This window comes from Martes martes, assembly GCF_963455335.1.
Source record: "Martes martes genome assembly, chromosome: 1".
NCBI classification, from domain to species: Eukaryota; Metazoa; Chordata; class Mammalia; order Carnivora; family Mustelidae; genus Martes; species Martes martes.
In genome coordinates, this window is record NC_137888.1 from 22,504,130 (window position 1) to 22,526,967 (window position 22,838).

Below are 22,838 nucleotides of genomic sequence, written 5' to 3' on the forward strand. Positions count from 1 at the left end.
GCACCTTGCTTTGATGTAAAAAATCTAGTATCCCTGAACTGTCTAAAAATAAAAACTGAACAATAAACACTAAAAAATGCTTATCTCTTTGATTCATATTATATATACACAAATGACATAGATTTCATCAGTCACATTGTTAGTGTTTAGAAATGCAACCGATTTCTGTGCATTGATTTTGTATCCCACCATGTTGCTGAACTGTTATATGAGTTCTAGTAATCTGGGGGTGGAGCCCTGAACCTTCTCTTAGACCATAAACAAAGATAAACTCGAAATGGATGAAAGACCTCAATGTGACATAGGAATCCATCAAAATCCTAGAGAACATAGTCAGTAACCTCTTTTGACAATGGCCACAGCGACATTTTTCAAGTCATGTCTCTAAAGGCAAGGGACACAAAAGCAAAAATGAACTTTTGGGACTTAAAGATAAAAAGTTTTTGCACAGCAAAGGAAACAGTCAAGAAAACTAAGAAGCAACCCAAAAAACAAATAACCCAGTCAATAAACGGGCAGAAGATACGAACAGATACTTCTCTAAAGAAGACATACAAATGGCTAACAGAGACATGAAAATATGTTCAACATCACTAGCCATCAGGGAAATACAAATCAAAACCACAATGAGATGTCATTTTACACCAGTTAGAATGGCAAAAATTAATAAGACGGGAAACAAAAAGTGTTGGTGAGGATGTGGAGAAAAGGGAACACTCTTATACTTTGGTGGGAATGCGAGCTGGTACAGCCACTCTGGAAAACATTATGGAGTTTCCTCAAGATGTTAAAAATAGAGCTACCCTATGACCCAGCAATTGCACTACAAGGTATTTACCCCAAAGATATAGACATAGTGAAAAGAAGGGACACATGCACCCCAATGTTCATAGTAGCAATGTCCGTGATAGCCAAACTGTGGAAGGAGCCAAGATGCCCTTCAAAAGATGAATAGATAAAGAAGATGTGGTTCATGTATACAATGGACTATTACTCAGCCATCAGAAAGGATGAATACCCACCATTTGCATCAACATGGATGGAACTGGAGGGGATTATGTTAAGTGAAATAAGTCAAGCAGAGAAAGACAATTATCATATGGTTTCACTCATATGTGGGACATAAGGAATAGTATGGAGGACCATAGGGGAAGGGAGGGAAATCTGAATGAGAAGAAATCAGAGAGGGAGACAAACCATAGAGAATCTGGACTCCAGGAACCAAAATGAGAGTTACAGAAGGTGGCGGGGGTGAGGGGATGGCATAAACAGGTGATGGGTGTTAAGGAGGGCATGTGTAGTGATGAGCACTGAGTGTTATATGCAACTAATGAATCACTGAACGCTACGTAAAAGAAAATGATATAGATTAATATAATCTGGTCTGCCCTAGGCTCTTTCCAAGGTTGGCTATATGAAATGGTACTGTTAAAAAATATGTGGATCTTTCCTAAAACTATTATGGGACTCAACATCTATTAAATTGTTTAAAACTATCTGACCTCAAAAGTCATACATTAAATCAATTTTAATCACTCTTCTGGATAAACAGTATGGTATAATTTGATCATTTGATAATAAAAATCACATATCCTATCTTCCCCTTTACCCAGAAAACTCTGAATTAAACGTAACTTTAAATGCACTAACATAGCTAGTTTTGATTTTTATTCTATTACCTTTCTTCCCTCTTATGTTCTTATTTGGGTTTTTAGGAGTACAATTGTGCGTGTATCTCTCAGTGTGACCACTGATCAATTTTCACATTTGCAGGCTATAAATTGTAACACATTTTAAAGTAAATTATATATTTAGGGATATTTTATTTTAAATCACAGACATTTTAGGATAGCTAATTTCTCCTACTTAACTTTCAGTGTGCTTCTGCTTTTGCAGTTTTGCTTATGTAATCATCCTAAGTTATATGTTCATATACAAACCATATACAAATTAAAAAAAAATACTTTTAATTTTCTGAACTTTTTCCTGTTGAAATCAGACTGAAAAGAGATGATAAGAGTTTTGACATTTGTTTCATCAGAGTGAAACATTAAAAATAATCAAAAGTGGACTACTGAGAAATTGTCAATACTCTATAATATTGCATGAACACAAACAGACTATTTAGAAAAAAATGATGTTTAAATATTCTAAAATTATTTCAAACTATATGTGTTACAGAGTATTCTTTGGACACATTAAGTAGTCGGAATGAATTCACTTTGGTCTAAGTGTTACTAATATAATAGTTTTAAGTAACAAAATAATTCAAATATTTATCTGGGTGGTGCTATTTGAAAAGTCAGTCCATATTTTTTATAAGAGAAATAGACTTTTGGTACGCAATATTAAAAGTCAAGGGGGGGTAAAAAAAACTTAGGTAGGTAGGGAATGCACATAAGTAACTAAGGTATATACCAGAAGATAAGGCCCTGGGTTTATACTTACTTGCGATCTTCTGTAAAATTTGTAAGAGAGATCACTGAGAAGGAAAAGTATAAATATTCCTTATTAAATTGCTAACTTAAACTACTGAATTAATATGAAGAGGAAAAACACATGAGTTTAATATTTCAGTATATATTTTGAAAAAACTTAGAGACAACTTGGATTGTTTAATTATATTCCCACCAAAACTGTTCCAAGCAGATAAAAATATATGTTTGGGGCACCTGTATGGCTCAGTAGGTTAAGCTCCTGACTCTTGATTTTGGCTCACGCCATGATCTCAGGGTCATGGGATCAAGCCCTGTATTGGGCTCTGAACTTAGCAGGGTTTGAGGATTCTCTCTCCCTCCACCCCTCCACATGCTCATGCTCACTCTCTCTCACTAAGTCAATAAATCTTTTTTTTTTGAGGCTATGAATATATTTATTTTATAAATCTTTAAATATATATATGTATATACAAATATATTCTTAAAGAATACTCTTTTAAAAAAGAGCAATTATTCTCGGGACGCCTGGGTGGCTCAGTTGGTTAAGCAGCTGCCTTCGGCTCAGGTCATGATCCCAGGGTCCTGGGATCGAGTCCCATATCGGGCTCCTTGCTCAGCGGGGAGCCTGCTTCTCCCTCTGCCTCTGCCTGCCTCTCTGTCTGCCTGTGCTCACTCTCTCTGACAAATAAATAAATAAAATCTTTAAAAAAAAAAAAAAAAAAAAAAAAAAAAAGCAATTATTCTATTAACATTTATCAGTAAGGTGTGTTAATTTCAAGCCAGATACTTGTCTTTTTTATTTAACACAAATTCATTTTGTCATGGTTTTAATTCTCTACTTTTATTATAAATATAGATAGCACTGTAAGAGCATCATTCATTTATTTTTTTCAACAGCCCTTTACTGAGCATCCAGTATGTGCATCACATAACATAAAGCCTTTGTCTATAAGCTTAGAATCTGATTAGAAGGTAAGATTAGTGAAATCAAAACATTTACAACCCAGAACTATATGAGATTATAAATGGGTGGTACTAATCTATATTCTAGTGATTTATAATGGAGAAAGGTAGTTTGGAATGACAAGAAAGGGTTCACAAATGAAACAAGGTTTGAGCTTCATTTTATATGTTAAACTGAGAGAATTCAAAACTGTCATCTTATAAAGGGTCTAAAAACTAACTCTAGAAAATTATTCTGGAATTTCTAGTTGGGGATCAAATCAATACTTCTACTTTATGTAAATACAATGATCATAATTTGCTCACTGTCCCCTCTGTCATGTTTCCATTTCCTTCTGATATGTCTACACACCGAGTATCACCTTACAGCTGTCTGAATGTGCTGCCCAGGGCTTTGCACTCGGTCTGCTGAGCCATCCAGCCCTTGACAGGGAGTTCACGAGTGGAGAGCCAACATGTCACCAACAGCTTTGATTTTCAAATAGCACTTCTAAGTAGAGCATGGCAGAATGGGTAGATTTCAATGCTAGGACTTTAGAGTTAAAATCCAGTCACTTGAAAGAAAAGAGAATTTCACAACAAGAGTCCCTTTAAATATCAATAACCGATGACTCAGGACAAAGAGGTTATAAAACATGATCCACGGAGAAGGAAGAGTGCACCTGCTCTATGGACAGTTTCCCATTCCCTAAAAAGAGATTAACTGCAGCTAGTTGTTGGGAAAGATGAAAACAGGTGATGGATAAGAGTAGGGAAACAAACAAGGACAATAAACCTCCAGCTAACCCCAGACATGAGTCTGAGTAGGGCTATGGGAAGAGGAGGAAAGTCCTAGAGAGCAGTAGAGAGCAGTAGAGAGGCACTAGATTCAGGATTTAAACAGCTCTGAGTTGGTCACATAATAAATGGTGTAATTATCCTTAATTCCTCATTCTACCTCAGTTGTGAAGCCCTACACCACGATAACGAACAGCTGACAAAGAAAAAAAAGAGACCTGGGTGGCTCAGTGGGTTAAAGCCTCTGCCTTCAGCTCAGGTCATGATCCCAGGGTCCTGGGATCGAGCCCCACATTGGGCTCTCTGCTCAGAGGGGAGCCAGCTTCCTCCACTCTCTCTCTGCCTGCCTTTCTGCCTGCTTGTGATCTCTGTCTGTCAAATAAATAAATAAAATCTTTAAAAAAAAAAAAGAAGAAGAAAAGGAAGAAGAGACCCCATACACCATAAAAGTCCCAAATGCCAAACTCACTAGTGGCCTGCCATCCACCCTTTGCAATGGGTGGGAAAACTAAACAGAATGTAATCAATGTTATAGTGATAACACAGCTCTCCAGAACTAATAATTACCTCAAAAAAAATCTGACATTTTACCACAGCATTGTTTTCCACAGAGCCAAATGCTTTAGAAGCCTTTTAAGGAAGGCTGGTAAATAAATTATCAAAAATATATAATTATACCTTCGCTTTATAGTAATATTAATAATGATAGCTAATATTAATTGAACATTTACTATGTAAGTAGTGCTATTATTACCCCCATTTTCCAGATGAGAATATGAAGGTATAGAGAAATGAATCACTGGTGTGTGATCTCTTATTAAACAAGTGGGTGAGTGGGCTTTGAATTCAAATCTGCCAGAGTTGAGACTCTGTGCTTTTCACCACACAGCCTCCGACACGAAAGGCTATTTTGAGGGCTCAAAGCATTTGCATGCCCACAAATCAAAGTAAAAATGTTTGCAAGTAAAATTAACAAAACTTTTGCTTTGACGCGAAAGGGAATGTAAAGATATTTAGCTCTAAGTAGAGATCTGGGCTTCACTGACTGTGGAACAGAGCTGGAAATAAAACACAGATGTTGAGTTATTTCTTGAAGACATCATTTGGGCCACAGGATCCAAATTTATTCGTAGGAAACCACTACCAACTTGTGCATGGGAAAGAGTTTTGCCCCAGCACTAAGCAGCCATTGGCCTCAATGACTGGAACTACCATGTGCCGGCATGAATTCATTTAGTGCCCAACCATTCAGGCAGAACGTTTCAACAACCAGCCACGCGATGTGAATTCTGAACACTTTAGAAGCAATTTTGACTGCTGTCACCAAACCATAAGGACTAAAAGAATATCAAAGACATCTTTTAAAATGGGACCATTCAATGCCATTTGTTGAAAAAGGAAAGCTCCTCTCAAAATACTTTTTATTTCCATAAAACCATAAACCAGTCAATGATAAAGTTAATAGAAACCATTTAATTTGAACACTATTACTTGGCTGCAAATAAGTAAACTCGGTTGTCTTGAATACCTGCAAATACAGAAATTCTTTATATGAAAAACATCAGCAACATATCTCACAAAAGCTCTTTACACAAATGAATTTGTTCTCTGTCATCAGAAATAGAAGCAGATTATCTACTTAGTAATCCTCAAAAGGGACATGGCAATCAAACGCAGACACAAGAGAATGTGTATCTACATTTTACGATCCAGTCCTCATTGTGATATTACAAATACGTTAAACAATTTGTTCAGCAGCTTTGAAACAAATGTTGTAACTCAGTTGTACAATGCAATGTAAAAGAGAGCATAACACTGCTAGAGACTTAGCAGCCTTCATGTCTTCAGTTAGAAATTGGGGAAAATGAAAATGAAGAATTTTTCAAGCATGTGCATGCATTTCAATCACAGTCCCTGAGCTGGAACCAAAGCATCCATGCTCCAAATGCTGATTTTATCTATATTCAGGGATATGTTTTGATGGAAAACATCATAAATTATGAATGTTTGTGTGCTGAGAGTTTGTTTAAAAAAAATAAGGTGGGAGAGCTGTTTAGCTGTTCATTTTGTGTAACAGAGAGACAACAGATATTGTTTTGTAGTCTTGAGAAATTAAACACTAGCTAATTAGTCTTCAGTTACACTAAGTGTGAATAATAAGTCCAATGTTTTATTGTGGAGTACATTTCCTTCTTAGAGGCAAAAAGCAGCAAAGAACAAATCACTTAAAATATTCATGAATTTCAGCCCTAATGAAAATAATGGAATAAATGTAGCAAGTGTTTTGACTCAGCATGGAATGATGAAATGATTTTCCTAAGTTTTTATATATGTATGTATACGTAGGTATACACACACACACACACACACTCCAACACACACACACACACACTATATATATATATATATATATATATATATATAAAATTTTATATATTTGGTCATTCATAAAAAACAGCGTTGGTGAGAGTATGTGGCATGGGGGTGAGGGGTGGGAAGAAGCAGAACGGCTTTCTAAGAAAAAGTAATTGCAGAGCACACACAGGGTTTTATACCCTAAGCATCTTAATCTCTATCCTGCCTTTTAATTCACTGTGTAGTCTCAGGAAGAAACCATCTAGAGGTCAGGAACTGGTGTGGTTCATATCTTGGTCTGGGCATATAGTAGATTAACACCCTGATTATTGAGTCTACTCATTTCTACTCATAGTTAGCCGGTCTCATCAGTCAATATCAAACCAATATTCTTTGTTTTCAGTTTCCACTTCTCTTTCTAAAGGAGATCCTCGCCTCTATTTCTATTTTTTATCCATCTCTTCCAGAATCCAATGAATACTTTTCCTTGGCTCCCTTAAATTTGGGAACATTATCCACCTGTCGGGTTTGGGGGTGGGGGGGAAACAATGAAAATGAAATAGATTTCCTTTAAAAAATTAGCTTCTTTTATATCATAAGATTCTGGAAGACCAGTGAGGTTTATGTAATTTGTTTTATCCCAAATCTACTACCCCAGCGCTGCCATACATATATACAGTCCTTAAACACTGTATAGTGGAAAGTACTTGAGCCCTCAGATTCAAAGTATGCCTTTATTCAAATCCCACTTGGCTCCTTCCTAGCTATGTGACCTTGGGCAAACTGTTTTATCACACTTTCTCTTGATTTCATTATCTGTACAATTTAAAAAGAAAAAGATAGATGGTAAAAGATGTGTAAACACCGATATTAAGTAAGATCAAGTGTAACAGCTTTCTCGGGATTTCCCAAGACACACCCTGTTCACAAAGGAAGTTAGTATCCTTACCTACCATTCTTCAACTTAACAACAGTAAAACTATGCCCAGTGTTAGCAGTTTCCTTTTACAGGGACCTGGCAGGGAACGAGGACTCTCGCCAGCCAGCCAGGGTCCCAATCCCAACGTCGCCACTGGGCAGCTTTGTGAGATTGACAGGTCATTCAAACACTTCAAAATCTGTTCCCATCCCCTTCTCTAAAACAGAATCATCCTCACAAGCAAGTCTGAAGAATTATATCAGATCACACATCCAAAGTACACTGAAATGGCACACTGTGAGTGCTTAATAAATACTGACTTGTGACACAGTTTACATTCTTTGTCAAAAAGGGCCCCTCAACTCTTCTGGGGCAGTCACACTGGACCACCCACTGCACCCTATTTCCTCTCCCTCGTTCTTCAGTAAAGGAACACTGAGCTTGATGGAACGATCAGATACTTCAAGGGAGGTTGACCTTCTCCTCAGCAACAGAAAGGAGCTGATTCATCAGGGGAAATCATGGTGATGGTATTCTCTTCACCAGCCATTAGTTTTGGGGAGTTCCTATGACACAATTCTAGCCAATGAGAACTGAGGAAAGTCTCCTGGATGAGGATAAATACCCCAAACTAAAGAGAAACATGCAGTCCCAACCTGCCTCCAGATGATTTCTTACATGCTATCACAGATTTTTATTTTTAAGTCCGTCTAAATATATCCTTTTCTTCTTTGACCCGAAAAACATCCTGAACTGATGTAATTTTATTATGAAAGTATTCAGTAAGTCAACCACAAACAGATGACTTACTGAATTATTCATGACTCCAGTTTTTACAATAAGAGAAGCCATTTAAAAATATAGCTTATATTTAAATATTAATCTTATATAGTCCTTAGAGAATTACACTAACCTGAACAATCAAACTGCCCCACCCTAAAACCACCATGAACCCTGTATTTCTAAATCCTGTTGGTTCTCTGTGCTCATTAATGTTTAAGGTCCCTAAAAGATTTACTCATTTGCTAATTGGTAGTCACTCACCTAGAGTTTAGCCATTCAAAAGAAATAGCCAGAAAGAGTGGTAAAAACTGAAACTAAAGCTACTCCTAGTACTTCTTTTTTCCCTTCAGCTTTCCCTAGCTGCTTCAAAGGTACCATGTTTCAGTCACAGAAATGAGTCAAGTTTTAGAACCAAATATTAACTAAATTTGAATGTCAAGTCCTTGACTTATTAGATGCCACTTAAATTTTATGAAATTCAGTTCCCTCATCTGTAAAATAATTTTCAGAAATCCTATATATGTAGTCAATATAAAAATGAGGTAACCCAGTACTTGGCAGGGTGACTAACAGATTTTTTTTTTTCTAACATTCTCCCCTTTGCCAAACTGTAACCAGGCTCCGCTGAGCTCTCTTCTCAACTAGGTCTCAAACCTAACCTATAAAGATTTGAATGAAGCACTAACATTACTTTTAACAGTTCAAGGGGGCATCCTTGGGATGACTTAGAGTGCCTGAGAAAACTCAAGGCTGCAAAAAGACCTTCCTTTTTGTTTTAGTCCATACCTCAAGATGGGACTCTTATCTCCCAACCTCTGTGGGAGGGTAGGAGCCTAACTTTGCTAATAACCATCAATTAACATACCCAGGTGGGTTTCAAACAGACCAAACCACCCCTTCCTGCTTTTTGTAATTTTTCACTTCCCGGGCTCCACTGAGCCCCCATGCACCTTCCTCCCTATTCCCTCATTGTGCCTTTAGAATACCGGGTCACCTCTATACAAAGCAAAGTTAAGTTCAGGCCACACTAGGCTCTTTACCTTATTGAATACATTAATAAACTTCCTTTCCAATATGGTATATTACAGATTAAAATCTGTCCTTAACCACTGTAACTAGTGTCTGGCTTTGTTTATCTCCGATGCTTCCTTCATTCAATCAATTCATTCAATATTTACAAACAGACAGTGTTTATTGAGGACACAAGGATGTCTGCAAGTCCTTCTCTGTTTTGTTGGGCATCTCCTTCTCCCCTGCAGGCATGTCACACTTTATCCCAGCTCTTCAAAGTCTGACCCCACCACCCCTTCCCTCATTACTGTTTAGCTGATGAATTACCCTTGAAATAAAACAGGGATTGATCTTTACTAACAGTATTTACTCTCCTTTCTCATTCTTAGCTCTCTGTATGCCTTTCTGCTCAGGAGTCAGAATGTGTTCTGGAGTTGCTATTCGTCAAAGACAATTTATACTTCTTAGGACAACCTCCCTTCTCCTATCACACATCCACGTTTAGGTACATCACCTGAGATGTGGAGACGTCTACATGAGATGTCCTCTGAGAGGCAGCCAGACAGGAAGAGAGAAGGGAAAGGTAACTAACAAGTAAGTCCCCTTACCCACATAGTCAATGTCAATCCTTTTTTTTTTTTAATTTTTTTTAAATTGTATTTATTTATTTGACAGAGAGAGATCACAAGTAGGCAAAGAGGCAGGCAGAGAGAGAGGGGGAAGCAGGCTCCCTGCTGAGCAGAGAGCCCGATGCGGGGCTCCATCCCAGGACCCTGAGATCACGACCTGAGCCGAAGGCAGAGCCTTAACCCACTGAGCCACCCAGGTGCCCCAATGATGTCAATCCTTTGATTTTCCTAGCAAGAAGGAGTGACATTCTCCTTGAAGAAGTCATCTTTCACCAAATAATCTATTAATGCACAGGGTAGGATGGAGGGTATTTTTAATAAAATGTTTCATACAATAGAAACAGAACAAGGACTTGAAAGAGAAAATACATTAGCAACTTAGGGCACTTCATAATTATTCAGGTTCTGTACTAAGTATTCTGTACGAAGTATTATTTAAATATCATGAGAATACTAGAATTGAATACTTCCTATCCACTTTGGATATGGCTGCGTAAGTTTTTAGTAAAGCACAGAGAATGGCATAATATCCTTTAATAACCTGTGCTGAGTTTTGTTGCTAAACTGCAGACCACGCGCAATGCCCACAGAGGTAAAATGCATTAGCACGGGGCTTATGAGGGGACTATGAAATAAAATGACTCACGTGGATAACCAATTAAAGCGTTTATAAATTATGTGAAATTTGAGGAGGGAAATGAAAGCAAAACATGGATGAATCAGAAGCAGTGGTCATATCTCTAATTGCAAACTGTGTTTCAAGTTAGAAGTGGCATACAAAATACTGGCAACATTAGTAGGCTAATGGAAGGGAGACAAATAAATATGTGATAAAGACATTCAGGAGTACCTGAAAATGTATTCTGTCCAATTAACTTAAGCACTCTTACCACTGAAGTCTGACATAGAAAGTATCATAAAATCATGACAAAACACGGCTACCCGACAAGAGAGCATGTTTTTAGGTTAAACTGAATTTCATTTTTTTTGAAAAGAAACAAAATCCAAGTGCTTATGAAAAAATAAGACAAAATCCTCTTATCTTGCTTGTCTTCCCATACATACAGTTTAGAATTGGCTTCCAATAATCATTGACTGAATAATCAACTTTTAATTAACCCCAGGGATTATCTTGATTTTTGAGGACTTTAAATACTTGCTCTATTGACAAATCAGACATTTACTATTGACAATATCTAATCTGTTTAATTATACCATTATCAACATATTATATCTTCCTAATTTATTTCTATGTAGTGAAGACTCTGAAACCTCAACAATGTAATGGTCTCCTATGTCCCAGATAAGGCTTCAAAATAAGAAATCTTGAACCAAGATTTAAAAGTCTGCTTTATTCCCTAATTTATTTTTAGTTCAGGAGGTAAGACAGGTCATCTTTTCTTTCCTTCTGACTGGATTATTTTATAGATACTCAAATATTTATTGAAGGTCTAAGACATGCAGTAGTGATATAAACAAAAATTTTAAAACAAATACCCAAACCAACAGATCACATATTCTCAACAGTCAAAACTAAATATATTTTTAAATAGTTAGTTTGTTTTACTCCTGCCGGGTAATATTTAAATATTCATTTAGCACATATTTACTAAACATCTACTATGTTTCAGGAATACACATAAGAATTTACAGTGAACTCCCTAACCAAGCACATTGTATTTAATGGCAAGCCAGCAAGGAAGGGTGTTCTTGCTCTCAGGGAGTTCACACAGAAGGTCACATACAGTCACAGTGAAGTCCGACGTGCAGAATTAGGGTATATGACCATCCATGACTGGGTGTTCCATGTCTTGCACACTGGCCAGGGATTACTCTGTGTGTGTGTGTGTGTGTGTGTGTGTATACATACATATGTTTGTTTGTTTTTTTTTACTTTTCACTTACAGGGATTACTGTATATTTGTTGGGAGTAAGAAAGGTGTCTTCAGTGACGAAATGGCTAAGCTGAGTTTTGAAGAAAAACAATAGGAATTGTCCAAGCAAAGAAAGTTTGGAAAACGGTAAAATACATGAGCTGTGTTGACACAGGGCCCAAATCTGGGAATTTCAAAAATGGTGCAAAAGTGTTTGGTGTACATAGTCACAAGAATGAGCCTACGAAAACAGGATCCTGCAAGTGAATGAAAGGTAGAAGTCTTAACAGTTCTAAGTCAGGAACTCCCAAATAAGTCAAGTGAAAGGGAGTCCTCTAAAATGAACAGCATGTATCCTGTAAATACAGTCCAAAAGTAACTTTGAAGAGGAGAGTAACATACAATATCTACTGTACCACTAAGTTATTTCTGAAAACTGCTCCATTAATAGGAGTAAAATATATTTCTGTAAAAGCACAGACATTGTTATAGGAAAAATGCTGCATCTAGAATAAGATATTTGTATCAAGTCCTAAGCCAACCATTTTTCAAGTCTTTCTTCTTGGACAAGTAATTTGACCTCTTAGAGGTTCATTTTCCTCTTTTCTAAATCAGGAATACTACCTACATTTCAGGGTAATTGTGGTACTTTAAGTAGGTAAATTTAAGTTGACCATCAAAGTTGTTGTTACCTAGTACGTCTTAATATGTAATATACACATTTGAAATCATTAAATTCTACAATGTAAGCCTTTGATAATTCCAAAGTTTAACCTCGTTTAAAATATTAGTATATAATCTACGCAATAGATAGGATGAAACCAGTGATTCTGTGATAAAGTGCATTTAAAAAAATGAACAGGATTGAAAATGTACATAATTTCAGCTTGCATCAGAAACATTAGAGAATTATAAATGGTTTACATAAGTAAATACAGAAAATTTAAATAAAATAGGTCAATACTGATCAGTACTTTGACAAAGATTATGGCATATACTTGATGTTATATTTTAATTTTTATATAATCTGTGTTTCACATTTCTCTCACTGATGACAGAAAGCTATTACTATAACATAAAGATGCAACTGCTCTGCTCAGACAGTATATTCAATATCTGTCATTGGTAGATGATAATAATCAGAGATAAATTAAGGAGGGCAATAAATATAAAAGTAATCAGAAAAAAGTAGTACCGTAGTTATTAAACGGCTGGTTGAGAATGGACAAGCTACAATTTTAGAAAAACTGTCCACAACACTCATTAATACTTAAAACAAAGTATATGTGTGCTTATTTTCTTAAATTAGGATGTACTCTACTGTAAGTCTTAGCTTTATTACATCGGTTTATTTTACAAGTGGTGGCATGCATTTCTATGCTAACACCATATTTGCATCCCCGGAAAACACTGGTGTCTGCAAAATTACGCAGTAAAAAATATCATGGCTTATGGGAAAAGACAGGATTAGAGGTCAGAACATTCCAAACCTACAGAAATGTGTAACCAAGCACTAACAACTACCATAACAATCTTAATGAAAATACTAGCACAGTTAAATCTCTACTGATGCTTGTATCTAGTGTTTGCATCTTCTTCCGAGATACAAGGCCTGAAGGGCATTCACTTTAAAATGAAAACCATGATCCGGGGTGTAGCCCTTAAAAAAATAAAAACAAATATATCATTTTAACAAAGGAGAAAGTGATTTCCAGTTTTCTTAGCAGCATTCTCAGTATTCCCAGATATGTACTATACTGGAAATCAAGATGGTTCTTAAACTGCTAGACAAATACTCGCAGTAAAGGAAAGCACTTGGGTTGATTTTTCATATTTTTTATTAACATCTTCATAGAAAGCTAAAGCTTTCTCTTTAATAGTGAGAAAGCTTGCTTTTGATCACTTCAAAAATGAATGGGCTGAAGAAGTGGTATATGGGACAACACAGTTCCTGCATCAGCCCCCTATTAACCAATCCTGCATCAAAGAAACACACTAAGAAAGAGAATTGTATCTTCGATACATAGGATGCACATTAGTTGCAACTTTGGGTGGCAGCCACAGAACATACATAATAGCACAAGGCCGATCCGACACCTTCCATCTCAAGACATCATCTATCAAAGGTGATTTTTATCAGGACTAAGTGAGACAATGAGTGAAAATGCCCACCTGGCACACCGGAGGCCCTCAGAAATATTAGTTCCCTTGAAGACAAACAGAAAGAATGTCCACGTCTATATATTTCACATCAAACTTTTTTTGTTTTTATTTTAGTTTAGCTATTTTCATTTCTTTTTTATTTTCTTATTTTTTCATGTTTTCTTTTGTTTCCCCAGAATAAAAAGAAAGGGAACAAAAGCTACGCATAAGCAGTGAAAATGAATGAAGAATACGTAATAAACGAATTTGACGTAAATGCTTTTGAAATTTTACTCAAAATTCCAGACACACACCTACCAAATAATTTAGCGCAAACAGCAATGGGAAAACAAGAGAACAAAGTTAAATAAAAGTGGAGAAAAATTCTGAAATGCAAAGATCAACAGTTGGCCTTTCCAAAGTTACTGATGACATTTCCATTTAGACTCCGTATGTACCTGAAACTCATCGTTATCAATGTAGAAAATTACAAACAAGCAAAACAAAAACACAAACCCTTCTCACCTAAAATAAGTGGTCTTATGTATCTATTTCCCTATTTCTATTAAGATAACCATTCTTTCCATGAAAAGCCTTAAAATTTCAGGTACCGCTTGCCTCCCAATCTCCCAAATCGAATGCCTTATTAAGATTCATTAATTTTTTCAAAGAAACATAAGACATGAACCCTCAACTCCTTTTTGCATTTCCCTCTGGTAGGCCCCATGCCTGGCCAGGAGACTTCAAAACAGAACAAAATGTTAAGCATATTCTTTTCCTGCTGAAACAACGGCTCCTGACGATCTACACCTAGCCTGACTCAAGGGCTTCATTCCTCTAAGTCCTATCAATATTTCCATAATCAAGCCCAACAACTCACCTTTCCGAACTCTTAATGAATTGGATTATTTCGGTCCTCTGAACACTTAGGGCATCCTTTCTCACAATATGCTCACCTGCTGTTAACTCTTTGTCTTATCTTCTCCCTCTTCCATGTTGAATCCCATTCTGCTTCAGTGAATGGCAAGGTAGTGTCCTGGTTAAAAGGGCAAGTCTTTTGTACATGTCCTGAGTTCACATGTTTCTTTCCTGGCTATGCAACCTTAGATAGTTATTTAAATTTTCTGTGCCTCACAGCCCTCAAGTGTAAAAGGGGAATAGTAAGATGATAATAACTAGAGGGCTGCTGTACATATTAAGCTACTTAAACCAATGTAATGTGCTTACAATAGACCCTGGCAGTTAGCAAACATTCAACAAATTTTAGCTCTTTCTAGGTGTCGAATTCTTAAGGGCTTCTTTATACCCCTTAATTTTTAATTAATTATATATCTTTTCTCATTTTTGCAACGTTTTGTTGACCAGTTTATTGACATCGCGTATGCTTAATCGGCTTTTATGTTTTTTGCCTTCTCAACTATCAGCATTGGATTCTATGCGCTACCCCTTCCACACACCTGCAAATTTTCAAACAAAACATTAAATACATTAAAAAATAGGCATTGAACTAGAAATGAGAAAATCTAATCTTAAATCCAGATAACTCCTAACTATAACTGATATAGGCAAATCAGGTAATTCTTCTGCACTTCAATTTCTTCAACCATAAAATAGTTAATAGTCCCTTGGATTCTTGCTGATCGTTCCTTACAAGGAAGTGAACGCACTTTGAGCCAGTGGTCTATGGGGTTACAAAATGGTGGCATTATACTCATTGTAAGTCCTGAACAAGTATTTGTTAACTGATTACCTGACAAAATGGCACAAAATGTAAATATTACTATTATTTTGAGCTGAAGAAATGTTAATATTTTTAAACCGCTGCAAAAGTTTGGTGTTCAGAGAACTGAATTAAGAGTTTAGAGACCAGAGCTCTCGCTACTATTCGGATCTTTAGTAAATCACTTATCCTAATTGTGTGCCCACCCTAAGCCTCTCCAGACTCTCATCAACCTGGTGCTGGCCCATAAAAGGGATCTGTGATACCATAAGAAACCCATTCCTCAAGACTCTTTACTGCCATCTGCTGGAAAATTGTGAAAATAAATATGTATTCTATCACCACAACCATGAGTGGCGCCCCCTGGAGTTGTTCATTGCACAATCTATATAACCATTCCTAGGAATGCTGCTGAATAAGATGTCTGAGGCACTATAGGCATTCAATAAATGTTTGATAAATGAGTAAATGATGAATGAGCCACCATTATCAATGAATTAAATTATCTCTGCCCCCCTCGATATTTGTTTTTATTCATAGAGAAGTTTGTGATGACTTTAAAAATTGAATACATGGAATGTTTTTAAACCACAGCAGATTTGTCTGTATTTATAAGATACCTCTGGCATAATAATGTCTGGCATAGTAGGGCTGACATTTTATAGGAGCCCTACACATATCTATTATCACAATTGCTCTCATGGCAGTATAGCAACTATCAGAGATAATCATGTCAGATTTCCAAATAAGCACATGATGGCTCTGAGAATTTGTTACTTTTTCAAAGTCAAGAGACTTAATGGTCTAAATCTTCTGATTTCAAATCCAATGTTCTCTCCCCTTTCATGCTATTTTTAATAACAAAATGGAGCCAAGAAAATTCTGACCGACTGACCTGAAATCCTTAAAACTCTCATCTATTGATTCTTACGCTTGTAAATACTCTTAAAATTCCTTATCCTACCTCTTAACCATTTAAACTCAGGCAAGTCTGTTGCATTAGATCAAAGCTTTCTGAAATGCCTTGTAATGGTGGATGAACTGCTAGTGGCCCAAGCGAATATGTGACACCAGGAAGTACGTTGATAGCCATTTGAAAGCAGCACTATTATAACTCTAACTTTGTAAATAGTTAAAAGTTATTCAAATATTTTAAATAATGCCATAGAGAAGCACTTTTTTTGCTGAACAATTAAAGATACCTTGGCTCTATGACGTTCAGGAAGATTACATGTAATGAAAGCATACAAGCACTGGGGGTATCGCAAAGTGTTCTCATAGCATACGCTTTGGAAAATTAGAGCTATTTTATAATATTTTAAATAGGTCCATCTTCAGCATAATTGGGAGAGTATTAAGGGCATAGGGAATTTAGAATCTAGGTTAATAAAATTTGAAAAACAATGATACCCCTTTATCAGCATATTAAAATTAGTAAATTAATTTTGCATACACCAACACCCAGAGGACTCATGTAATTCTGGACCAAAACAAAAACAAACAAAAACAAAAGCAATTCAAACGCGCGCTACCACTTATCAAGCCCTTTCTTCACGCTTTCGAAAGTTCACTGCTATGAGAGTGACCCTGAAAACAGATAAATTAAAATCATTTCCCAAATGTCAAAAGCCAGAGAGAGCAAGGGACTAGTTCCTTGGGGCCTTCTGATTGGCAACCTTGTTTCCATTCACATTCCTGCCTCCCAAGGAAATAGACAAAAACAAATGACACTGTTAGGCTTGGTTACCAGCCTCAATTTCTATAGCTCATTTCTCAGTCCCATTACAAACTAGCTCTATGTATGAAAGAAAGCCATTTTATTTACTAAATGATATGAAGTTTGACTTTCTTTTTGTACTGAATGAGGTTATTTTCTTCCATTAATTGCTTCTCTAATGGGACATTACCTCTGGAAGAACATTAGCCCACTGTGTCATTGAAAAGACTCCCTGGACCCCCTGGGGGCCCACCACCTTCCCTTCTTGCTCTTCTCCTGGGCTCCAATTCAGCATTAGAAACTAAAGTGGCCAAATGCACTGTTTAACTCCTTTGACATAAAGCAGGAAAGGAAATCCTCTGGGTTGCTCATTGACAATAACGGTATTAATTCACACAGCCTCTCTTCTCTAAGTGCAAATGCATATGGAGTTGATTCAATAGAAATGTTCCAAAAGAGGCTGATATCAAAGAATTAGAGCAGAGTAGATTAAAACGGACACGAGAGAGGCTGTCTGTGAACAGCCTACACTGAAGACAGGTTCGTGGAGACCCTCCTATAGAAATGAAACTCGCGGTCACCCACACACTAGGAGTCACCCACACACCCACACTTCCTGTAGAAGCAAAACTAGCAGTCACCCACACACCCACACATACACACCCCCACGCTTTATTTTTAGAAGGTACAGGTCTCTAATGAACGATGACTTACTAACACTTCACCAGAAAGAGAAAATGTAAGCAGAGAGCCTTCAGTTCAACTAATTAACTGGGCAATTCACCTCCCCTTCCCCATGATTTTGGCTTAGGTAAGTATTCTAACTGTATGGTTGAACTGGATTGCAAAAGAGATGAAGAGCTCTGTTCTTACCTTACAGTGTCATACAAAAATCCTATTTATGTTTGACACAGAAGTATTCATCATACTAGATGAATAAGCATCCACTAATAGATGTTTATTAATCACACTTGAGTAATTTTTAAAAAGGAGAGGACAATAATTTTAGAAAGTGATAAAGCTTCAGGAAAGCAGCACATGCGTATTACAGTTTGGGAATTGGGTTTACATAGATCCAAACAGCAAATGCACTGTGAATCACAGACTCAGTTTATTACTTGAGATTTATGATGACCAAGCCTGTGACCAAGTTTTGAATACAAAGAAAAATAATAGCAGAAGTTAAGAGTTATAAAATCTCCTTTCAGTTGACAATTAAATTCAGACTTGACAATTAAATCCCAACCTTACTGCATTAGATATTAATCTTGCAGTGGAAAAGAGAGACTTTTAAAGGCATATTCCTGCTGTAATAAAAAAGGCTTTCACTACAGTAGAACAATAATGTTGTGTTGAAAGGTAGAACTATTAGACCTTGTTAGCTAATTATGGTATTGGCATCCACTTAAGTTGCTCAGTTTTTCACTTCTGTCATTTTCTGCTGCTCAACTGCTGCAGTTCAAAACGTTTTGACTACTTAAAAGGGAATACATCATCGTTGCCTTTCCCCAGTCTAACTGCACACCACTTTCCAAAGCAATAGCTTCAATCATGCTTCATAAAATCCCCTGCAAGTATATTGTTGGAAACATAAATCAGCAAGCTGGGATTTTAGTATTTCTAAGGTAAGCCCAGGGATCATGAACTGGAGGCTTTTCCATGGCCCCATTTATAAAAGAATAAACAAAATCATGAGTTACACTAGATCCCTTTTTTTTTCAAAAACTGCTCCAGTGGTGTGTCTGATACTTGCTTCTGCATCCTTAATTGGAGGACAAAACACTGGCACAGGAGAATCGGACTCCAAGATCAGGATTGCCGTTTCCCAGCATCTCTGACTTCATTAGGAGACATGGCACAGAAGTACTACATGTTCAGTTTCACAAAAGCTAGGTCTCTCTGATGTGCTTCTATGCCTCTATGAGTGCCATGCATTTTTAAATAGCACTAGATAGAGATCTTCCAAAAGATGTTCCCCTCCTTCCCTGTTTCATGACAGTGAATATAGGCTCCCTTTCAGGCATGCTTTAGTTTTAGAGCCCTTCTTTACAATCACCCTGCTTTCCGAATTATAAATTAGGGGAATCACAAATTTCAGGTATGTCACATATACAGACCTAAATTAAATTGTGCCTGCATATAATATTTAAATATTCCTAGATTTCTCTTTTGTCCCCCAAATTCCAACACACTTAGTGTCTATAAATGTAAATTCACAGACTCCACCACTGAGACATATTTCTTCTCCAAACCAGTCCTAATGTAATCATAAGTCTGCATAAACTTACTTTCTATTATGTCCCCAACTTACTCCACACTAGCTACACTCAGTTAATTGCAGTGGTATTTTAACTGCAATTTTCAGGAACTGCTTCTTAGGATTCACTAAAACCTGTCTATGTTATAAATGAACTGTTAAACACAATCAGCAGCTCTGCAAAAATGAAAGCAGCATATCTGTAGAGCATAAAGTATATGTTGATCTTTGCTATAATAGTGATTTAATTAACTGGGCTAATATCAGCTTCAGATGGATATATCTGCAATTTTGCTATGACTGAAATTTTGCATACTCTATATTATCAAGGGGAAATGAGCAGCATCCTACCAAGACACTTTATAAACTACAGCAACATTCAGTATTTGCATTCTGATTTCTGAGCATAAAATCTGCATCCAATCATGTTTCATCAGCCATTAACACTATAAGCTTTAGGGAGGTGAGGGCAGAGAAAGGAAGGCTTCATATCCAAAATGTCAAGCCCTGCTGAAGAATGATAGAAGGACCCAGTGAGTGTGGAAGAACAGAAACAACCCTTTCTGATTTTAAAATGGAGTTCTACCACCCCCTGCTGGACCCAATGAGCAACACCGAAGAGGCTAGAAAATGCTTAGAATTGAATATAGTGGAGATATTTTAACTTGTCTTGTAATTTATGTTTTCTCAAAAAACAAATTTCATGCCATACTAATAATATAACACTCTATGCAATTATTACACATCACAAAATTGCAGCTATTTTCTTTTTCTTTAAAGACTTCCACCAATGCATGTTTTAGCATTTTGTGTTCCCAATTAAATGTCCAAACTTGTCTGGACAGTTGAAATGTTTCCATTTATCATAAATATATTTTATGTGAACGTGAACTACCCGAACAAAGCAAGATACATTCAGATCTACCTCTATAGAGATAAATAGAGGTAGCTTCCACAAATTCTCTCAGGTTATTCTAGTAAGCTATTCATTTTTTTCCCCCCTCAAGAGATAAAAATCTCACCAGCTCTCCACAAGCTAAAACATCCCTTACAGGTGTAATCACAATCTGACGCTATAAAAATTTTCAACCTTGATGGATTAACAAGGGTGGGGGGTGCTGAAAATGAATGACTGCAACACATGCCTAGTTTTATCCATTTGCCGTCTTACACACAACATCCATGGCCCCTCTCTTAGTTTCAATAGAAATAAACCATCATCGTTCACTTCCTAGTCAGGGATTGGGGTCTTGGGAAAGAGCAAAAAAAAGAGTCTCTAAGAATTCAATTTCTTGCACACGAGAGAGATGTCACAAACGAGTTTAATGCTGATAGTTTTCGCTGCTTCTGTAAAACATCGTCGTTCCCTTTCCCTCCTCAGCCTCATATATTTAACTGTTAATACACACCAACATACCCATCCAATTTTTGATCATGAAAATCAGAGCAAGCCAAGATCCCAGAAAAAAGCAGCAGTTTGCCTCGATCTCCTGCTCACCGATGCCAATCTCCAATCCTGTGTTTTCTCTAATTTAAGGGTCTCCACAGAACAGATACAATTTTTAGCGGCAGCTAAAATAAACAGTGAAAATAATCCTAACAACGACCGTAACTATAACTTTAGTTCGTTCATTTAATTCTTCCTGTGCCTCCCTCTGCCCCTCTCGGTCGGTGGAAGGGGGAGGGAAAGTAAATGCAATCAAGCACCGCACTCCTACCTTGCCCGCTACTGACAAGCAACCCGAGCAGGTAGAAGGAGAGGAGGAGGCTCATGTTCAGGACGTGACACTGGAGGACAGTTCCAAAGTTATTAAGTCCAGCCCTGGAGAAAGAACCTTCCGCTGCCGCGGCCGCCTCAGCTAGAGCCGCCGCCGCTCCCGGGGTGCCCCAGCCGCCCGCAGCCCGCGCGCTCCTCCTCGCAAAGTGACTGCAAGCTCCGCTCCTTGCCGCACTATATCCAGGCAGCAGCGGCGGCGGCGGCGGCGGCGGCGGCGGCGGCAGCGGCAGCAGCAGCAACAGCAGCAGCGGCCGCCGCGGCGGCAGCAGAGCCGGGCGGGGAGGGAGGCGGGGGCGGGGGCGCGGGGAGGGGAGGCGCGGCCGAGGTGTATCCCTCCGCGCCGCACGGCGGCCGCTTCTCCCGAGACGCGCGGCCCCAGGATTCGTCCGCAGTCGAGCTCGGAAAAGCGGGTTCGGGTCCCGGTGCCTCCAGCTAGAGGGGCCGCCGCGGTCGGGCTGGCACGAGCACGTCTGCGAGTGGCGACCGCACGCTCGGCCGGACGGAGACCCGCACGTTGGCAGACGCCCCTGGGCCGAGGAGGGAGGGCAGCCTGGAGCGCCTGCCCCGCCGCCGGCCGGTTCGCGGAAGTGGGCAGCTTGAGCCGATGCTGAGGCTGCGGGCGGCCACCCTGCCCCGGGCTCTAAGCGCGCCCGGATTTAGCGGGAGTGGGGAATCTGAGGGCGGGGGTGTATGCTGCCGCTTTCACTTCTCCAAGGGCGTGGGAGGGGAAAGATTCTGTCTCTCCCAGGCCTTCCCTCTCGCTCAGCCCTTCAGCAGGCTGCCCGCTTCCCACGCTTTCCACTCTGCCGCGGTAAAGGGGAAGCAGTGGTCCTCTAGTGTCTACACCGCCTGTCTGCTCCGGTGGTAGAGGGTAGGGAGAAGGATGTGAATGGTGTTTCTCATCCACGTCGACCCGCTGCCGTTAAGAGCAGGTACTTAAGGGACAGAGATTGCGGAGGGGGCGAGACGTTGGAGCGGCTGCGTTAAACTGGGCTGTCGGCGTTAGCCGCGTCCTTGGACACGTCCAAAGTCTCCCCCAGCCCCTCTCGGCGAGCTCCGCCTTCGGTCCCCAGCGCACAGCACCGGCCAGGTCCCCGAGAGGAGTGCGACGAGGGAGGTCCTGGAAATGTGCAAAGATGAGTTGCGCGGGGACTCGTCCCCAGCCCGCCCAGCACCCGTGCACACACCTGCGTGAGCGCGCGCGTGAATTGGAGTGATGGAGCCGTGGCAAGCTCCCAGAACTAACTCTCCTCCTCTGAAGGTTGGGGTGTACCCTCATTTCTCCTGGAAGGCTAAGAAAGGTTTGTCAGTGCGATGTCAAGCCTGCGGCAAGACAGAGCAAGCGGCAGACACTCCCTGGCCCCGGGGCCCTGGTGGGTCGGCCTGGGTCAGAGCGCCGGACTGGAACTGACAATGGATCCTTTTTCCTGCACAGTTGTTCTGGTTCCTTAGGGTACTCAACTGCCTCACCTCTCA

At 38.8% G+C, this 22,838-nt stretch overlaps 1 protein-coding gene across 3 annotated transcripts in view; it reads right to left on the minus strand.

Moving 5' to 3' along the window:
• NCAM2 (neural cell adhesion molecule 2) overlaps positions 1-21,358 on the minus strand; it is a gene marked incomplete at both ends in the record, with an annotated part of 517,101 nt that extends 495,743 nt beyond the window's left edge. For all 3 annotated transcript variants that reach the window (XM_080813028.1, XM_080813026.1, XM_080813027.1), the window contains one exon: positions 21,304-21,358. In XM_080813028.1, coding sequence (XP_080669154.1) covers positions 21,304-21,358 — 55 coding nt within the window. The remainder of the gene's footprint in view (positions 1-21,303) is intronic.
• Between the last annotated feature and the right edge of the window lie 1,480 nt (positions 21,359-22,838).